Source organism: Scomber scombrus, chromosome 19, assembly GCF_963691925.1.
Source record: "Scomber scombrus chromosome 19, fScoSco1.1, whole genome shotgun sequence".
Taxonomy (NCBI): domain Eukaryota; kingdom Metazoa; phylum Chordata; class Actinopteri; order Scombriformes; family Scombridae; genus Scomber; species Scomber scombrus.
The window spans coordinates 17,290,901-17,311,525 of NC_084988.1; the positions used below are offsets into that span (position 1 = coordinate 17,290,901).

A 20,625-nucleotide genomic window follows, 5' to 3' on the forward strand; every position below is an offset into this window, starting at 1 on the left:
AACCTTTATTTGACATATTATAAACCAACGATTCATAAGTTAATCAAGGAAATTATCCACAGAATAACTGACAATGAAAACAATTAATTAGCTGTAACCCATCGTACAGCAAGTACCAAAATAAAATCACAAAACGGTGATAGCCAACATTGAATCGAGGATCCCCTGGATGCCTCACAGGGGCCTCGGTAGGTCCCCGGACCCCACATTGGAAACCACCGCCACAGACAGCACCGCAGAGTTCAACAAGGCCATGCAGAATAAGCCCCTACAGAAACACTGCAGATTTTTTTTTTCAATGGGACCGCTGACAGCCTCCTACTCCTCCTGTGAATCATAAAGTGGGTCGGCGTTAGGACCCGGGAGAGCAGGCTGCCACAGAGGCATTGCAGACAGCGCGTTTGGGAGGTGTAGTGGAAGAAAGGCAAGAGAAACGGAGTCAATGAGAGCACTTTTGTCCAGATTGTTGAAGGACTTATCAACGTTATATACCGCCGAAACAGCTCACTATAATGAGACGGACACATTGTTGAATTCCTGTCCAGGTAAATGTCCGCGTTTCCTTCGCATGGTTAACTACAAGAGGTCGACAGCTAGACAGGGTAGGTCCCCATTGTACTTACATGGGATGCGGTTATTCTCACCCAAGCTGCCCTGCTAGGCCCCATATCCTTTCTATCGCTAAATGCAAACCTGAAATGAGGTACTTTCCTAGCTCCAGTCTGCTGTAGAAGTTACTTAGCAGTAAAGTCAAGGGCACATACGCGTTTTGTAGTGAATTACAACGCGCTGTTGTGTGTTTTTTATCCACAAACAACAGTGAATCTCTCTCCATTCATTTTTTGACAATGACCACTTTTGAGACTCAGCCCTCAGGCCAAAATATCTGCAGTCATGTTACTTTAAACGCTTCACCTCTACGAGAAAGTTGTTTTTGCTTGTGCTTTGTGGCCCAGGAGGCAAATGAAAACAAATGAGCTCAACAAGAGAGCAGCTCATTCATTGTTATGAACTACCACTGCGTTTGTTTACGTGTTTGAGTGAGCTATTTATTGCCAGACAATAGTTTTAGTCATTAGCTTCCCTGGCCTGTTGCTGTTGTGATGTTACACTGTTGCACCCACTTTTAATGGTAAAATGTGGCACATCTTTGCTGTGACTGCTTGCCCCCCCCCCCCATCTTCTATTGCCTCTCAAAATGGGGCCCCGGGACCTCCTAAGAGCAGGGTGTTGTAGTGTTATTTTCTGATTTTCCTCCCTTGTAATCAGTACAGCTGGAGAATGCATGTGGTTAGCTGTAACATGGTGGTAAGTTTCACTGTCCTCAATGTTATAATGCCACCTACAGTGATGACAGTTATCCATGTCTATACTAAATCAGTGTTAACTACAGGAATTTTGTCATGTGGCTTTTTTTTTTTTGAAGGGATCTCCTCCAAAATGGGAGTGATGTAAAGGATGTGGTGGGAGTTGATATGGAAAAGTTTAATAGATATATGTAAGATTCAAAGGTTTTAATGACCAGCTAAACCCAAAACCTCACATTGCTGATATTACTGACATTGCAGATATCACTGTTTGCCAGGGTTGATATGTGCTTGCACAGTCTCCCAAGAGTACATTGTCCCCAGGCATATTGTACCCGATAAGCCTTTACTGTCAAAATGTTTTTTCGGTCATGAGACTACGTCTGTCCACTGTGTACGCAGGGGGACATGGCATGTGACCAGAGGAAGACGCAACAAGCTGGTGTAATGATGCAGCCAGTGACTGCTTGGCTTTCCCTGTTCTATTTAGAAAATACCAGTCACCTCCCACCCAATCTCCTTGCAGCCCCGTTGACGCAAATGTGCCACCAGTTGCATGCAGAATCTGAGGAATGTTGTTTGAAATTTTGTCCCTGTACACAGTCAGACTTATTGTGCCCGTCCCCCTGCCTGCGCCACTGGAGTTAATGTATTATCACTGAGGAGGATACGCTCCTTATGATGGTAGCCCACTGTCAGCATCACATGATGCTGACTGTGGGCTTCTCGGTTGGTGTCACAAAACTAAGAACATTGCAGCCCAAAATACTTTTAGCTTAATTTATCTTGTTGCTCACGTTAGCAGCCAGGTCATTTGATCTGCGACAAATTTCCAACAACAGAACTTTTAGGATCATCTTTGAATGGATTGAATACATTAGTTTTTGATGGTTGATGTTAACCTGCATAAAAACAACTACATTACAGTACATTAACATGACTCATAGCGGGGTTGCTGTTAATTTCGTCCCAGGATTAAACAGTCTACTTGACTTTCAGACTTGCACTAACTGTTTTTTATTATTCAACTACACCTACCCACAATCTTCTTATCATTAGTGATGTGTTTTCAGGGAACTTGAAAGAGGAACTTGGCCCAGTGTTGTAGATCAGACCAGCACTGGTTCCACTGTGGCTTTTGTAATACTAGCTAAGTGACGCTTTAGGAGCCGTTTCCCTGTGACAGGTGAGCATGTTTGATGTCTCATTTCTTTGAATTGTTTTAAATATTTGAGTGAAAATGTCACAGCTTTGTAACCAGCTGCTGACTGTCTTGTTTACCCGAGCTGCAGCAGAAAATGGAGCAAAAACAGACTTGTATCTATCGATCTGTGATGAAGGAAGTAGTGTGTGGTGATGTCGGCCTGATTTTCTGCTTCCTGCCATAAACACATGGGACTGTCCTCTCTGGCCCAGTGACAGGCTTGGTGTGTGGCATCTTTGCTGCATGACACTGATTTGCATTGAATGAGGTGGCCCTGGACCTGGAGCCAGAAAGATGAATGATTGAAAGCTGCACTGACAGCAGGGCAGGCGGGCAGGCAGGCAGGCAGGCAGGCGGTGGCCCAGAGGCCTGAGGACCATGTGACCCGCTGTCAGGGTACTGGGTTCATTCAGTGGCTGCTGGCTGCAGCGCTGGCAGCAGCCCAGCTTTTCCACACAGGCCGCAGTAGCAACAGGTCGCTCCCATTAAAACAGCAGCACTCTGTTGTGGCTCCAGAGCCGGTCCTGTGCATGTGTTGCTTTTTTGGCTGTGGTGTGTGCGCTCAAGTTTGTTTGTGTGATGTATCCCAATGTGTATGTATAATGTGTGCGTGCCTGTGTCACAGAGTACACACCAAGATGCCGAAGGGATCCAACGGTTTGTGTGATCTCAAGTTTGAATTGCACTCAGTGTGCTTTTTTCAAATCCCTCTCCAAGATCCTTCCAACATCGACTGTGTGACACAAGCACCACAACCCCAGAGCAATAAACAAAAACACAGAGCAAAAATAAACCCTGCTTTCATAAACTCACTTTTTGCTCATTGATGGAAGTGAGCAGAATGGCAGTAAAAGGGCGTGCTGATCACACATTCACTGACACATGTGTTTGAGCCCGGGGCTGTACTGATATAACTCGTAGTCTGTCAATAGTCACATCCACTTCCTGTTGTTGTCCCCACCAGTAAGCTGGATGAGGCCACTCAAACAGAGCTCTCTTTTGATGGCTTTACTCTGACGGAGCAGCAGCAGGCAAATTGATTTCAGTCGAGGGTCAGATATTGCCTGGCGCACTATGTGACATTTGTGTGAACAAGTATGGCAATTGATCATTCTTTTGCCTCTGCCCTCATTCAAAGCTGTCTTTATATCAAAGAGAAGTACTGATTGAATCAAAAGGTCAAGTGTTTTTGTTGTGATAGCCTCCAAGTTTTTTAATGTGCAGTTGCTCAATCGCTGATAACTCTGTAATGGAGTTAGTAAAGTAGTTTAATCCTCATTCACTGTACAGTCATCTGTATTGCTGGAGCTTGACTTTGATAGCTGTTGCATATAGTTTCTGTACTGAACTGAGCTCTATAAATGTGTCAACATTTTTTTCTGATCAGAGTTACATTTCTGTAAACTTCCACCACAGGTCAGGTGTGAATAACAGCAACATCACTCACAGAACACAAATGTATCTACGTTTTTTTTGACAGATTTAACATACAGTATTCATCATCACTGTGACCAGTGTGCTTTCTCTTCAGATGTATACTTTTTTTTGACAAAGCAATAAATGTCAAAGTCTATATAGTAGCTCTTCTGGAGCTTTCAATCATGAGAAAAAACATATCAGTGGCCATTGAAGATTTGAATCAGGATACGCTTCCTAAATTAAACATGACTAGGTGGCAATTGACGAAACAATCTCATCTCAAGGTCCATTTAGTAGCTTTCAGCTCTTGATCATATCACACCATTTTCATGATGTCATACGATATTGAATACATTACAATCACACATTTATTTGTATTTAAACCAGAGGAAGTAGCACAAATGCTGTGTTGCAAGATAGTCTAATAATCTGCAGTGAATTTTACATCTAATGATTTCTTTTGTCCAAGGAAATAATCATTAGATAGATGACTTTAGAACAATTATGAAAATGTCTTGCTTATTTGCTGAGCCCATATTTTCTGTCATATAGGGTGAAACATGAATGTATAATATAGTGAATTTAATGACCGATGAGTAATTTTACTCATGTACGTTGGACTTCACTGTGGCAGATAAAGACACATTTGAGTGATGCTCTGTTCAGAACAGAGTGTTTAAAAAAACTGTTTTGTTTGTCAGCACCTTTTTAAGTGTGTCCTCCAGTTTTATCCAAAGCATAAATCTGTAAGTGGGATAATAATCCCTGTCACCCTCCTCAGAAACCCACAGGCCAACACAGTACAAACAAAAACATTGCAATCGTCAAACCAATAAACAAGGATCCCTTAAATTTTGTACTTTTGTCACCAGCTGCTTAGAGTATAATAATTAAAAAAATATATAGTTACAAAATTGACATGGGAGCATTTGACAAATGGGATTTAAATAAAAACTTAGCTTTGGCTAAATCATAAGGAGAAACAGCCACGAAACTGCTAATTAAGTTTTCAGACCTGTTATTTATGCAGCCTGTGTGATAATTGTTTAACGTCATAATTGTTTTAACTCATTGCTGTTCTGGTCATGAGAAGAAAAAAGATATAATCTACCAGGAATGGTTTTGTTGTGTTTGTGCAACATTACAATACAGGAGACTTCATGATGAATGCCAAAAAACTCAAGATATTTAAACCTTGCTGTGTTGCAGGTTCCACAGTTGAAAGGGACTTTGGTTTAAGCATATACCCCCTGCTAACTAGGCCACAGAATAACAGGATCTTCTGGATTGCACTGCCTCTCCTCTGTGTTGACCTGAAGGTTAATATTCAGACAAGTGGGGGAAAAAAAATCTTTTACCTCAAAACAGGGCTAATTTTTACTCTTCTTCGACTAATAGGTAACCACAATTGAGAAAGTAGCTGTAAACCCATTTTTACTCTTCTTCCTACTAATAGGTAACCACAATTGAGAAGGTAGCTGTAAACCCCAGGACCCCGTCTCCAGGCTCCCGCACAGGGCTGAGTGAAGGAAACTTGGGAAACAAAGTGGTGACTCTCCCTGTGGGAATCCTGGATCCTCCATCCTGCCCACCAACATGACCAATGTGGTGATCGTCAAGGAGGGATGGCTGCATAAAAGAGGTAAACGCACGCATAAAGTTTTTACTATGAAGTTGGATTTAATATTAGCTGTAAAGTTTTATTTGTATTTCAACCTAAGTGCAGTTGAGGCTTTTCTGTGCTTGAACTGGAGGTAATTACTGACTGTTTTCCCTCATCATTTATGTTCCATGGTTTCTTTTATGTATTGTTTACAATTCAATCAAGATGTAGTACCGTCATCATCACCTCATGTACTAGAAACCCCAACTGTGCAAACTTATGGGTTAACCAATCTGGCGCAGAGCACAAAATATGCAATGGCCCTAAAATATATTCATTATGCAAATATTTCAAAATCCCTTGTCGATACACGTCGGGGGGAAATGCATTTTGACTACTAAACAAACTGTAATTGATTTTGAGGAATACAGGCACATGACGGTTTTTATGTAGTATATTAAAAAGAAATATAATGTAAATAAGTAGAGTGCAAACATTATAAATGTACTTTTTTTTAATAGTTCAAATATTTCACAAATCTGTGTTACCGTCACTCTTGGGTTAATGATATTAGCATGAATTTACAGTAGTGCAATATAGACAGATATGTTAAGTAATACCTGAACTGGATAACTAATTATTTAAGGTGATTGATACCAGGGTGAGCCTATCTAAACGAGGCATAGGCTCAATCTAATGGAAAGAGCCATCCAGTTGCAGAGTCCCCAGCGGGCCCCATTTAGCTGCTCTGACAGCGCTGTGTAGCGTGGCGTGGCGTGGCTCTGTGTCGGACGTGAGTCCTGTTGTTTGGACGAAGAGGCATTCCTCACATACCTGCTGGCTTTGAGCGCTTTATGTGTGCATACTAACTCTGCCTTCAAACTGCGGCTGCCTCGCTGAGCCCACTCCACCACCACCACACCAACACCAGGGTCAAAATAGGATAAGAAACCTCTCCAAATCCACTGAAGGATCTGGGGCCTGGTGCCAAAGAACCTGGCTTTTACTGGAAGAGGGGAAACCAAGACTCTGAGTCAGGGGATAAGGTGATGGGAGCAGGTCTCTAGGAGAGTTCCTGGGACTCTGGGGGGAACAGAGTGCCGCTGTGGTGTGTTAGCCCGCGCTCCCCCTCCTCAAGGCATGGGCTAAGAGCACAACAGACTGCTGTTTTAGAAAGAGGGTCAGCCTGGTTCGGCTCAGTTGGTTTCAGGCAGACACACCCTGGTCCTTCCCGTAAGGATAAAACATTAGCTGCTATTAGTGTTTCATCAGCTTTGAGTATAAATCAATCCTGCAGAGTTAGGAAGTCTTATATAGCAATTTATGTGTCATTCTTTCATGATTTCCTGCAGCTCTTCACGAGCAATCTACAAGCAAGTTCATTTCATGAATTACATTTCTGTTATGTGTCAGATGCTTTCACAGTCAAACTGTGTTGTTATGTTTATTCAGGGGAAAAATGAGAACAGGAAGATTCTTTCTTTGGAAGGGAACATGTAAAATCACATTTGTTTGGCACGCCTGTCAAAGGTTAAGGCTGAAGTGTCATTCATTCTGAGTCTGTAAATTTGCAAATTAGTTTATTTTTGGCTCTCTGTGTGTCATCTGGAGCACAAAAGTGGCCCGGGTTCCTTTTTCCAAACCGTTGGCAGCGCTGATCAGCACAGAAGAATCTGATAGAGAGCTGGTGTAAAATATAACCATAAGAGCGGTCAAATAGTCACTCGTAAGAAAACAATCAGGTTGCGCAGCAGTGAATGTGCACTTACATTCACACATGCATGCACACAGAGTTCTAACAGTGACACCCTTCGAGCGGTGACACACACACTAAACAAACAACCCTTCAGGAATAGTGAGTTGGCATGCTGTCGCAGCCCAGCAGCTGTGCCCTGTGAAATGTCACCCAGAGGCTCTGTGTTTTGATTGGAGGGCGTCCGCCTGCCTCCTTGACAGGAAAGCTTTTAGTGTCGCATCACTGTCATGCAGTCTTTGCCCCAGAGCCACCGCACAGAAGGTGAACCTGCAGTAGCCCTGTCTCGCTGTCCATCACCTCAGCAAGGCAGCCCATTCAACCACTATCCTCCCATGTTGCACCTTGTGTGGAGTTTTTTTGTGCGGTGGCGCCACCCAAGTGACTCACATCTCTATGTGGGCGTAATAATAAATGGCTTATACCACTTCCAAGTGTGTTCAGCATGCTCATTACTCCCATGTGTGCACTCAAAACACCAATTTAATGTTTTACAAAAGATAGCCCTATATTTCCATCAACATTTAGTGTGTGTTCCACGGACCCGGTCTAGCACCGAAATGTGTTCTTATGGGTCTTAACAAAAGCAGGTACAGTTAAAGTGTGGCCACATCTTCCAGTAATGCCTGTTTAATGGTGCTACATGATGAATGGATTTCATGGTGGGCTAGTCACATGCATCTAGCACAGCAGCTCTGGCACTTCAGTTAAACACATCCACGCCACTCACTCTCACTCTTTGATTCCTGTCTGATTAGTCATGTTCAGCGTGCACATGTTAAAGGCTCCTGAAAGAAAGTGCTACACGCATTGTGCCTTAGTACCTTGTAAAAACCCCCAGTAGAGCTAATCTGTCATTAGAGCTCCAGATTCTCAGCCTTGGAGTGCTCTGTACATTTGTTCCAGACAGGCTGCAGTCTGTGAGATGATCTCATTCTGAAGGACACACCTTCATACTTTCTCCTTAAGCCTTGTGCTGTAGTAAAGCGCCTGGATTGTGGACACCGCCTGGGATGTGTTGTTGCGGTTGTTATCTTGGTTATCTGTTTTGGAAGGACAGTGTTGGAATGCGAGACAAAGCAGCCGAATAGGAGAGTAGTCTGGACATACATATGCAAATGTGTGAATGTGGGGACAGCTTGAAGGGAATTTATTTAGAAGTTACAACGGCAGCAGGACATTACTCTTATGCACAGACCGCATCGCAAGTACAAGCTTGCAGAAACACTGTAACTTTGTTGTTACTATCCTAACCAGTTGTTATACGTCCCCAAATGATACTTCCCTTTTAGATCCTTCACAGAGTGCACCCACACACTTTGAATGTGCCTACGGCCTCTAGTGGCCACAGAGACCGAGCAGCATGTTTTTTTTGTTTTTTTGTTTTTTTTTTGCAAGTGTGTTTTTCCAAAGTTTCCATCAAAGCCAGAGCATCATCAGACATCAAAGAGGCAGATTGTGGGTTCCCTAGTTTCCAGGGAAGTGCTGCGGCCAAGAACCCAGTGAAGCTCGACAGAACAGCGCTCACTTGTCCTCCCCTCTTCCCTGGCCCTTGTTTGTTTGACTCATTTGCTCCCTGACAAGTATAAAGAGCCGGCCCCCTCGTTAGGCTAACGAAGGCCGCAACAACTGTTGGATTTGGGTAGCACGCTCAGCTGGCATCGTCTCATGAGAGGAGGTTTGGAGCGAGAGAGCGGGAGCGAAAGCAGAGAGCACACCAGTAGAGATAGTGAGGGGAAGGTAGAGGGGGCAGGCGGAGAGAGAGAGAGAAAGAGGGACAGAAGTTGTGCAGCGTCTTTGTGATGTTCCCAGAACATTGCTCAGTGACCCAGGCAGCCTCAGGAAAGTGGATGGATGTTGTGTGCGACGTGCCACAGAGACCCTCTCATGGTTTGTTTTGGAGCTCATCAGCTGATTGGGTCCTTTGCTGGTCATGCGGCTGAAGGACACCCATGAGCTGCTCCTCCAAGTGAGACCTTGTTGGTGGTCCAGGAAAACGCATGAGACACAGAGACGGAATGGGAGGGAGGGAAAGAGGAGAAAAGAATGCACGGGTTTTGTGAAACAGCAGACACAGTAGTCAGTGTAGCTGAAACAATTTTTTTTTCATCTTTTGAATATCTGTGCCGTGTGCATCTGGTGAGCAGGCCTTGCAACAATTCAGCCAGTATTTTCCACCTTTGTATTAGTTTTCACTGTAAGAGCTCAGTTAGGGAATGTGGTGTTTCTGTACTGTTAAAAGCTCTTCAAAGGAGCAGACCCACCTGATTAAGAATGTCTCATGATGCTGCAATGCTGACTGTCTCAGGACTTCAGGACTTTTGACTGGCTGCCAGCTCTGCTGCTAGGCTCGCCCAGGCTTCCACACATCCCCTTATTATGGCTGTCATGGGCCACACACTGCAGCAACACACGTTACGTACTGCACAACTGGAACAATAGCTCATCCATTTTGCTAATATTTTCAGCTACTTTGTGAGGCATTTGCATATATAGTGCAAAAGTCTCAAGTGCATATAAAATCTATTTTGAATGCATCCCAAAATTATTCTGTTTGAAGCTTGTGGACAATGTCTTACAGTTATGAAATTACTTTAATAATTATCAATGTGCAGTGCTTTATTGGTTAAATTTAGAAGTGTGACATGAATTTATATGTCAGTTATATATTGTATCCTTTTGTTGTAAGTTCATTGCTGTCTGCTGAATTTTTTTAACTGATCAATGGCCACTAAACATTATGGAATATGTTATATCATCAATCTGCAGAGTTGTAGATTTTGAATATTTATATAGTAAAGTTCAATTTATAAGCACTTAAGAAGCTAGTTCATATAAAGGCATAGAATCAGAGAGTTACTGAATTTCAGGCCACCTTACCGGGCCTACTGGTTAAGACACACACCATATGACGGCAACATCCACGGCTGTGGACCTTCTGTCACATGTCCTACCCATCTCTCTACACGTTTCCCGTCTTTCAACTGTCAGATAAAGGCAATTAAAGAAGATCAATAAGAATATGTTTTCTTTTAAAAAGCTGAGAGAGCGAAAATAGATTTTTATAGATGGCAAACAGCAAGTAAACTGTTAAATATCGTTTGATGTTGGTAATTTATTAGTTTGATCCAAAACGATCATAGCGTGTGTTACTTTTTAATAACTTTTTGCAAATAACTTTCCGACATTGGTGGTTAAATACTGAGACCGAACAACCACTGAGACCCAATTGATCAACAGCAGTGGAAGTTGTAGTGCCAGATAGAGGGAGCTGGGGCCCCTGTAGGCAGAGTCCAGCAGCAGAGGGTGTCACACCGGGAAGCCAGCGCTCTGGCCGGGTGTCTGGCCGTCAGCGTGGACCCCCTGCTCTGGGTAATGGGAAGCAGTTTTCCTGCTAAATGTGGTGGAGAGAAGTAAATTACTGGGGTGCAGCTGTCGGCAGGCAGGCTGGCTGGCATGGTGGGGGTGGGGGTGGGGGGGCCAGGAGGCTGAGAGGAGGTGGCACCTCCACCGCTCGCCTCCTCTCACGGCAAGCCTGCTGTGTGCTTACTTTGCTGTGCAGAGTCCGCCTGCTCACCACAACTGTGGTACTCAGCAGTGCTCTCTGTCTCTGTTTCTGTCCTTCCTTTTTGTCTCCGTCGCTTCCTCGCCATCTTCATCTCTGTCCTTCCTCTTGTTCTCTTTCATTCTTACTCCCACATTCTTTCTCTTATCCTAGTCTCTATTAACACCCCCCCCCCCCCCCTTTCTTCTTTGCTTCTGCCTGCCCCCTCCAGCTCAACGCCTCTCAGTACCCCCCCACCCCCCACCCCCACTTCCAGCGCATGCTAACCACCCACCACCCCACCACCCTGTTGCTAGGATAATGACCCTGCTGACAACTCAGACCCATGGCGGAAGCGGCTATGGACCAGCGAAAAGCTCCCAGACTCTGACATCAATCACATCACTGGCACCTCTCTCCAGTTTAGGGAGGGCAGGGGAGACGGAGAGATGAAGGGGATGCTCAGCTGTCTGCAGTCTAAGAGTTGACTGTATGCTCAGATATGTGGGCATGTGCAACTCCACATCAGCATATTCTGATACTGGGAACATATTTTGCAAATTATTCAGAGGTTAAATGTACACCAAAGCAAAAGGATTTAGCATACTTTTAGAAGGAAGTTGATGTTGGTAGTATCAACAGCTGGAAAGTACCTGTCTCTACAAAAAATGTATGCTCTGGAGTTTATTCCTTGCTTGTTCGAGAGTTTTTGATCCTACAGTGTCATTGAGAGTTCATTGGCACTAATTTGCTCTAAATAATGTGTGTTTATTTGTTTGCCATGCAGTAACCCAGTTAACTAATCCATGGACTGCTTGTTTACCGAGAGAGAGGGGGCAAATCTCAGCCCCAGGGTGGCAGGGGGGAACTTCCCACAGTGTCTCTATGGTAATCAGCAGGTGTCACTCACCACAGAGAAGAAGTGAGGGCTTTCTTACAAGCGTGAGAAAGAGGGGCAGCCACCATTGCGCCCTCACCCCCCCCCCCCCCCCCCCCCCCCCCCCCCGTTTTTTTCCCCCTGTTGGGGTAGCAGCAGCAACCGCAGTGACAGAGAGAAAGAGAGAGGGATAAGGGGAAGAGACAGAGAGGGCTACATTGGAGGCTGGGGTGGCCCTTCCCCACAACCTGTTGATGCTTCTGCCAATGCCCTGGCAATGGATTCCACTATCCAGCTGCATGGGAGAGAGAAGGGCCAACAAAAGAGGATTGGGAAGGAGGAGGGATGTCAGGAAGACATAAAGAGAAGGGGGGAAAAATGAAGGAGAAACTCCTGGACAGTTTAGGATGGCATGTGAGCCTGGTGCTGCCTTATATGGACACAATGAGATGGACAAATGGGTAGATGGGCGTCTGGGCAGCACGAGAGGCCCAGCTCAGAGCTCTGCGCCTCAGAGAGGAGGATGGTGGAGGCGGAGTTTGTGGTTGCTGGGGCTCAGTGATGACCCCTGCATCAGGGAGCCCCCTCTCCTCTGGAGCCGGTGGCCCGTGGTTCATTGAGATGCAGGGCACAGGGTGGCAGGCCGCAGCTGCAGCCTACAGGCAGAACCCGGCAGAAAAGGGCCGAAGGGATGGCGGGGGCGGCTGAGGAAAAACCAACAAAAGGCGCAGCCCCCTCCCCCCTCCTCCCTCGCTTTGGAGTTCTAATTCCCTAATCCTCGACCCCCCCCCCCCCCCCTCGCCATCCGATTCTCACCACTCAAACACACACACACACACGCACAGTTCATGCAGTTACCACTGGCTCCCTTCCTCTCATCCCCAAGCCATGAATGGCCAGACGGGGACAAAACCCAACAGCAGCCCCCTCAGGAAGTCCAACCACTGGGTGTGGGCACTGAGAGGCGCATTTTGTCTGACACTCTCTTGGTTCCTCTCACCCTGTGTGTGTATGTGTGTATGTGTGTATGTGTGTATGTGTGTATGTGTGTATGTGTGTATATGTTTATGTGTGTATGTGTGTATGTGTGTATGTGTGTATGTGTGTATGTGTATGTGTCACTAGCATACAGTGCAAGTGTGTGTGTATGGCTTATCTTGTACCAGATGACTAAGGTGGGCCACTCAGTTTTAAGATTATTATTTTGGATTTTTATTAAAGCCTCTTGAAATAGTTAAAAGATGGGATCGAACATGGGGGGAGAGAAAGAGATGATAGGCAGCAGAGCTGTTAGTTTGGACACATTGTGAGGACACTGTGGCCTCTCTTTTTGGGGGCGCCACGATGAATGCTGCTTGATGTGTCTTATTAAAAGCCAACAAGCCACAGCAGCTGGGACCTCAACATTCCTGTCGTTGTCATGTAGAGATGAACAGAACAGGACGCTCCTCGGAAACAGCCACTAACCTCTGTCACTCTCTGTCTCCTCTCTCTCTCTTCTTTCTCTCTATGCCTCTAGTGTCTAAAGCCGTCCACATTTTTCCCTTTTTTTATTTATTGACCCCTCGATGGCCAGCCCTCACTGTTAAAGCTTCTTGATCCACGTTTACTTGCTAATGGCTTCAATATTGAAAGAAGCAGTATTGTAAATTTTAATCTCTTTAATCCCTATTTTTTTCTCATTTATAGAATCAGGGGGAACTAAGATTTGTAAAATGGCAGTCCAGCATCTGGAGTAGAAAGATTCGCTTTAATGAACTTTGATTAAGAGGTGTCTTGTGATACAGGTTTACCTCTGCTCTCATGCAAACTCTGATGGGGGTACCTTGGTAGATCACAAACCATTATACGCAGACTTTATACAGTGCTTATGATTTGTCACACATGCACGCATAACCAAACAAGACAATTCCCCCTCATGTGCAGCTGTGGCGGAACCTGTTCTTCCCCCCTTTACCTTGATGTGTGTGTATGTGTGTGTTAGGGGTATAGAGGGCGTGGCCGTGGCAGCCTGGAGCTGTCCACACACAGGGCCATGCAGCAGTTGGCAAATAAAGATGAATTCTGTTGTGTTTGGCAGCGGTTCTCCGTTCATTATTTTCCACTTTGCCCAGCGCGCATCCCAGACCTCAGCAGCTGCTTGTCATGTAAAGACACTCTATCAGGCCCTGACAGCTCCTCCTATGCACACACACAAACACACACAGTGCACATGGCGTATACACACTTCACTTGTGCCCCCCCCCACACTCGCAGTCCTACATATGTGGGGAACATATGTAGTGATCTGTCTCACTACCACTCTCTTCAGCACAACTCTTTGCACACTGCGTAGTTTCTCATCACCTCTAAATCTCTCATCTCTCATCTGGTGTCAAATCAGTCTTCCTATTCATCTGTCCTTCCCCCCAAATTTCATTGAGTTCAGCCACATGCTGCTGTCACACTGTACTTTCATTAGAAAAGCTTTGATTCCGGGGCACAGACCGCGTAGTGCATTTCCTCTTTATCTAAATGTGTCTGTGTGTCTCAGCAGTAACATTTAGACACTCGAAGCAGGTTTTATCTTATCTAGGTTGTGGTCAGTCTGTCTATTGGCCAGTTTCCTGTTTTGGAGAACATGTTGACATCAAACGGGTTTAGTTTACTGGAAGGCTGTGATGATGAACTGACTTAAAAGCAGAAGGCTCTCCTGTGTTGTTATGAGGCCCATTGTCCTTTGTCAGCAGTCTGCACTGTTTCTCTTACTGTACACAGGATGTATTTAGCATATACTCTGCAAAGCACTGAAGTCAAGAATACAATTTTGAGAGCTACCATCAGAAATTTCAGATAATATTAATGTAAAGTGAAAATATTGATTGATTTATTTTGCTGCTCTGTTATAGCTGCATAACACCCATAACACAGTCATTTTAAGGATTTACTACCGTAATTGTGTGATGCAGTCAACAACAACAAAAATGCAATATACCTAACTGTCAATTTCATTGGCACCATCACATCAGTGCTTAAGAAAGGCCACGGTGTGGAAAATAGAACTGAATAAGAGTAGAAGAGGAAATGGGTGTAAATAGGAAGCTGACAAGGGTCATCTTTATTGTTTATGCAGACTGTTAGCGGGGGGTTGCACTGCAGAGTTGCGGCGTTACACACATACATAGACAACCGGATATGGCTGCTTCCACTGTTGTCATGTGACCAGGTTTGTGTGGTTATAGACAAGGAAGTCGCTGCGTCCTCCTGTCTAGAAAGAGCATGCTCTAGTGAAAGATGTGTGTTGTTTCTCAATAATCTTTTTTTGGCACCGCATCCCTGCAACATTCTATTGATGATGACAGAGATGGGTGTCTGGGTGAATGTGTGAATTTTTTTTTCAGTATTTACAGTCATAGTATCAAAGTAGCTGTTTCATTAATCACAGGAGGGGTTTAGATTCACAAGTGTCACATTCCTTCATGAGCTTATTTACCTCCTTGTGTGCAGCCTCTCCATTATGACTGTACATATTTGTCACAATGCCCTTTTTATCACAGTTACATCATTCAGGTACAGTGACAGTGATCAGAGGAGTCTAGTGACTAAAAGTGGTGAGTTGGTATCGTCATCCATCTGACATCCATGTGACTGAGGCCACCTCATGGTTGGAGAATGTTTCGCTGATGCATGCCAAGCCATGCACTGCTGCGTCATGTATGACCACCCGTGCTACTTCTGGTGTTTGCTGTGCGTCAGTGGGACTGGCAGGACAAAAGCTGAGAGCCTTCCAACCATTGTTGTAATTTGTTACACACAAATATCCTTCCGATGCATACTAGCAGCGTACACACAAATGTATTTACACCCAAGCACATACATGCGTACACATAAACACCTGCCTCTGCCTATCACGATCTGAATGCTATAGTGTAAGTAAGGAATCAGTCTGGATGTGATTTGCTGCGTTCCTGCTGCCAAACCAAAACTTCTAAACTGAAAGTTTAGACTTCACCGGCTACACAAGCATGTACGTTGCGCCTTTCATCTGGTGTCACTATGTCAGGTACGGGGCTCATTATGTTGGCTCTGCATTGTGCACATACTGTCCTCAGTGTGGGCTGGCATGGACTATAGTTGGGGGATATGGGTCAGCCAAAACCTGACCACAGAGTGAGGCACCAGCTGGGGCCCAGCTGAGGAAAACAAGGCTCGGTGCGGAGGGCTCAGGAGACTTTCTGGCCGCAGTGTGAAAGATTGAGGCAACTTATGTTTGTGTTGAACCAGCTCTAGGTTGAATTCCATGCTGATATTTGTACGAGTACATGTACTCTTGAATTGCTCTTTTGTGCTTTGATGATTTACATTTTTATGCTATCCATGTCTGCAACCACCAATGTGCTGAAGTAAGGAAGTCTGGTTATCCTGAAAGCTTGTGATAAATAACACTACGCATGTGTGTTCTCTGGAGACCAGCACGCACGTGTGGGTGACTGATGTGCTATTTGATTGGTGCGGCTTGTAGTTTAAAACAGACAAACGACTCATCACAGTAATCGTGTTACACTGAAACAGGCATGAGGGAAACCCACCAAACTGATTCCTGCCAGCGAGTATTTCAATTACGACAGCACATCTAGTATGAGTGGCTTTATCGGAAGGTGAGAATGGCAATCTGACGGTTGACAAAGTCGAGCTAATTTATAAATGAGCTATGTTTGGTGTGAAAACACCAACGCTGCAGAAAACTGGATGAAAAATCTGCTCCTGTGCCATGATAAATGTAATAATGTATTGGACATCTGCTGTGGATTGAGGACTAAAGTATATCACGCTATGGGGCAGATGTTTCCTCTAGAGTGGTGACTGGTGCCACCACCTTGCTAGTCGCAGTAATCAGGTGTTTTTTTTACACTTGGGTGTTTGCTTTGGGTTTAATGACTTGATGCTTTGCTGAAAGGTGATGTAAAGTGTGTTTTACAAGGCTTCATCCTGCTGTATGAGGTCAGCTTTGCCAGAGTGGTTGTACTTGTCTAAAGTGTCCTTTTCCTTTCCTCCCCTCCTTTTTATCTTGACAGAGAAAAGCCATATGGAGGATGTCCTATTAGAGTTGGCTGCTCGTGTCATCACTTTCTCAAAAAAAAAATGCTGAAAAGAGGCGGCAAGAGGAAGTTCATAATTTTGATGTGTCAAAAGTGACAAATCTTGAAAAGTGACATTCAGTCAGAGTAAATTATTTTCCTCTCCTTAAATATTTTATAAGGGCACATATTAAACAGAGGCGACATTACAACTTGCCGTTTGTTCTGCGCTGTCTCAAACTGATCTGTTATCAGTTTCATCAGTCAGAAGTGTGTGTGTGTGTGTGTGTTTGAAAGAGGGTAACAGAAGCTCATATTGACAGATCTGCTACCTCTCTCCTACAGACACACACACACACACACACACACACTCTCTCCCTCTCACACACAAACGCATGCCACACTTCTGTGTTGGAGGAAATGGGGCAATTAAGGACAGCTTGCTACGGCTCTGCATGGGGTTAATATGCGGCTCCGTAATTAAAAATAAATTACACTTTTCCTGTATAAATATTCAAGTCCCACTCCACTGTGTGCCACTGCTTTGTTATGGTATGTAAGCTATTTTTTTCCCCCGTCTGCAAAACATCTGGCACGACATTTCCTGAATCATCACCGGAATAAATTGAGTTTCGTCTGCCCTACGAGAGATTCATCTGTGTGATGCTAGTGTGTCTAAGTGAATGGGATGGACATGCATGGCCTGAGGTTATGGGTGTTGTCTAGAAAATGGGCATTGTGGCAAGTTTTATTTGAAAAGCAGGTTGAGGTTTGACCGGACATGATGCTGGTGTTATAAAAGGTTGATAGCAAAGAGTCAGAAAAGTGACTGTGGTTGATGTTAAGTTAAACTGCGTCTACGGAATATAGCATCTGACATGTGACATATAGCATCATACTGAATATTAACTGTTTGTGTCTATGTAACTTTTTCCTGGTAGCATTTGTAGACTTAGACTCAAAGCTTAAACTCAGCAGCTCTAGGTAATGGTGGGAAGGTTTTTAGACAGTTTGAATGTTCCCTGAGAGTCTATCTAGAGTGCCAATGACTGCTGGGAAGGGGACAGACGGGGCAGGGGAAAGGGTCCTGACTCCTACTAAAACCACCATTTGTCCTGCAGCTGACCTACACTAAAAGAAAGACGGTGACAAGACGGTCATTTTAGTGAGCCCTAGTGAATTGCATAGTAATTAGATTGCAGGAAATGGGTTGCACCTCTGGGAATTGAAACAGAAAGAAAGAGGACAACACAGTTTTGTCATTAATCATGAAAGCACAATGTAAACAAAATTGTTGTGCATGGAAGCACGTATGCTTTCTCAACGCACATCATGAATTGTTTTGAGCAGAAACGCTTTTTATTACTTTGCCACAAGTTTAATTTTCTCTCCTGTACTTCAGCAGTCCCCTTTCAATCTTTCTCTCTCTCTCTCTCTCTCTCTCATATCAGGAGAATACATCAAGACCTGGAGGCCAAGGTATTTTCTCCTGAAGAGTGATGGTACATTCATTGGCTACAAAGAGCGACCACAAGATGTTGACCAGCTGGAAACCCCCTTAAATAACTTCTCTGTAGCACGTGAGTATCTGCTTCAGAGAAACCACTACATTTTTTCCCCTCTGTTTCTTGGCAGCTATTTTTTACTGGTTTTGTTTGCTGCTTTCTTGTTTTTACTTGCATTGTTGTAACCAATATGTTCACATACTTGTTTTACACTTACCTCAGCTGTATACCCACTTTGAAAAGTAATTAAGAAGATGAAATTATTTTAAAAACTTGTCCAAGAGCCTAAGAGGTAAAGGAATAAATGTGAGTAATCTCTAAAGATATGATAGTGTATCTATCATCGCATGTTACTTTTGAATAATTATGAATAGAAACATTAGCAGATTGGCTGTAGTAACGTCTCAGCAGCATCACTGCAAGTTTCTTTCAATAGGGGCACCGCTCCAAGACAAAAAGCAAGCTGAACATGCATGCAAGATGTCTGCCTTCTGACATTAATACACTGGATGCCTCCTCTCTGTATGCATCTTCCCCAGCTCCCTAAAAAAAAAAATGCCCAGAGCAGCATAGCCCACTCCATCTTCACATCAGAGAAAGTTGCTGTGATAAGCTGCGTGAATGACTGAACACAGCAATTAGCCAGCATACTGTTTGTCTACCAAAACGTTTCCTCTCTGACACTCTCGAGTTATTGTGGCTATTAGTTGCCTGATTTCAAGTATTTATCCAGGCTCTGCTCTGAGGCGCTGTCTCCATCAGCGGCGGCTTTGGTTTTTGTCACCACTGCGACCCCGCCGCAGAGGACACATGGTGCGTTGCTGCTGACGAGGCTGCTGCAGCTGGATTACATATTCACCCTGATGGAGCCATGTTGGATCTCAGTGGTGGTCCACTCCTCTGTCCTCCATCTATCAGGCAGAGGCCATTTTGTGTCACATTCTGACATATTTGCTGACATGTTTCATTTGGTAACAGATGTTAATGCGAAGGAGGTGCAGATGGAAATCTCTGCTTTTCTAAATTGCTTTATTAGACTGTTTTGATGAATTGTTTTGCAGACTGCTTACAAGACAATTATTTGGTGCAAAAGTGTGAAGATTTGAGAGAACTCATTAAAGGAGATTTTCTTTATAAAAATCCTTTTATTTCAGTAATTTGTGGAAAATGTGTTGCAGTCATTTTTAAAGTGTGGCAGTTGCAGTATATTTGAAAAAAGCAAATTTTCAATTGCAAATTTTTTAACTCGGACTGAATTAAATAAAATGCTGTATTTATTCATTCTTTATTCGAAAACTGTTGTTATTTGATAATCCACAGATTTCAAATCATTATCAAAACCCGTATCAGCAAATGTTACGTTTTTAGGGGTGGACAAGTTAACGATCAGAGTTGTTTTCCTTCACCAAAGTGCACCTGTTCTTCTCCAGATTGGCCAGCAGTGTCTGTTAGGGTGGCGATAAAGATAAATGGCTATAACTGTGGGTCTGTCTCTCCTCTCTGCTCCCCTACACACTGGCCCTTCTCTCCGTCTATTTCCCCTCCTTCCCTGGCTGTGGTCAGAGTGCCAGCTGATGAAGACGGAACGGCCCAAGTCCAACACATTTATCATTCGCTGCCTGCAGTGGACCACTGTCATCGAGCGCACCTTCCACGTGGAGACCCCCGAGGAGAGGCAAGCGAGAAGCACACACCTCTTAACTCACAGAGCAGTAAAAGACAAATCATTTACATGTAGAGAATTTGCCCCTGTTTCTAGAAAGCAGTTTAGGACCTCTGTTTTTCTAGCATGTAGACGCTCACATAATTATACACATTTAATCATTGTTGTGCTCTCGCACAAGGTCCACTGGCTATTGGCAGAACTCACACTTGAAATTGCCTTCCTGTTGATAAGAAGACAATTATGTGATTGGGCTGCTGGGCTTGCATGATGGTAAATGGGCTGATGTAATCTTTCTGCTGCCTGCGCCTCCCTCAGGGAAGAATGGACTAAAGCCATCCAGGCAGTGGCTGAAGGCCTGCAGAAACAAGAGGAGGAGATGATGGACTCCTCTCCGGACCCCATGGACATGGAGGTTTACCTGACCAAACCCAGGCAAAAAGTGGTATGGCCCATTTACACTCTATTGTGTTTGTTGACACATGTTTGTGTCCATTACCTTAAGAGCCCAACCGATACTGGATTTTTGGCCCCTTTACTGATATTGGTTATTTTAAAAATTCAAATGTCAATATATAGGCTGATAATCTTAGATATACAGATTATATATGTGTGTGTGTATACATACAGTTTTTTCACTGATCCCCCAGATGTGGTTAACAAACACTTGTGACAAAGATATGTACAGTTTAC

General features: G+C 44.2%; 1 protein-coding gene across 2 annotated transcripts in view; it reads left to right on the forward strand.

Moving 5' to 3' along the window:
- Window positions 1-422: 422 nt before the first annotated feature.
- akt1 (v-akt murine thymoma viral oncogene homolog 1) overlaps window positions 423-20,625 on the forward strand; it is a 30,399-nt gene continuing 10,196 nt past the window's right edge. Inside the window, exons 1-5 of one of the 2 annotated variants that reach the window (XM_062439714.1) lie at window positions 423-545; window positions 5,387-5,572; window positions 18,216-18,344; window positions 19,833-19,944; window positions 20,251-20,377. In XM_062439714.1, the coding sequence (XP_062295698.1) occupies window positions 5,527-5,572; window positions 18,216-18,344; window positions 19,833-19,944; window positions 20,251-20,377 (414 nt within the window). In that variant the 5' untranslated portion in view covers window positions 423-545; window positions 5,387-5,526. Of the gene's footprint in view, window positions 603-5,386; window positions 5,573-18,215; window positions 18,345-19,832; window positions 19,945-20,250; window positions 20,378-20,625 lie in introns of both variants that reach the window. The other variant, XM_062439713.1, reaches the window with a different exon arrangement.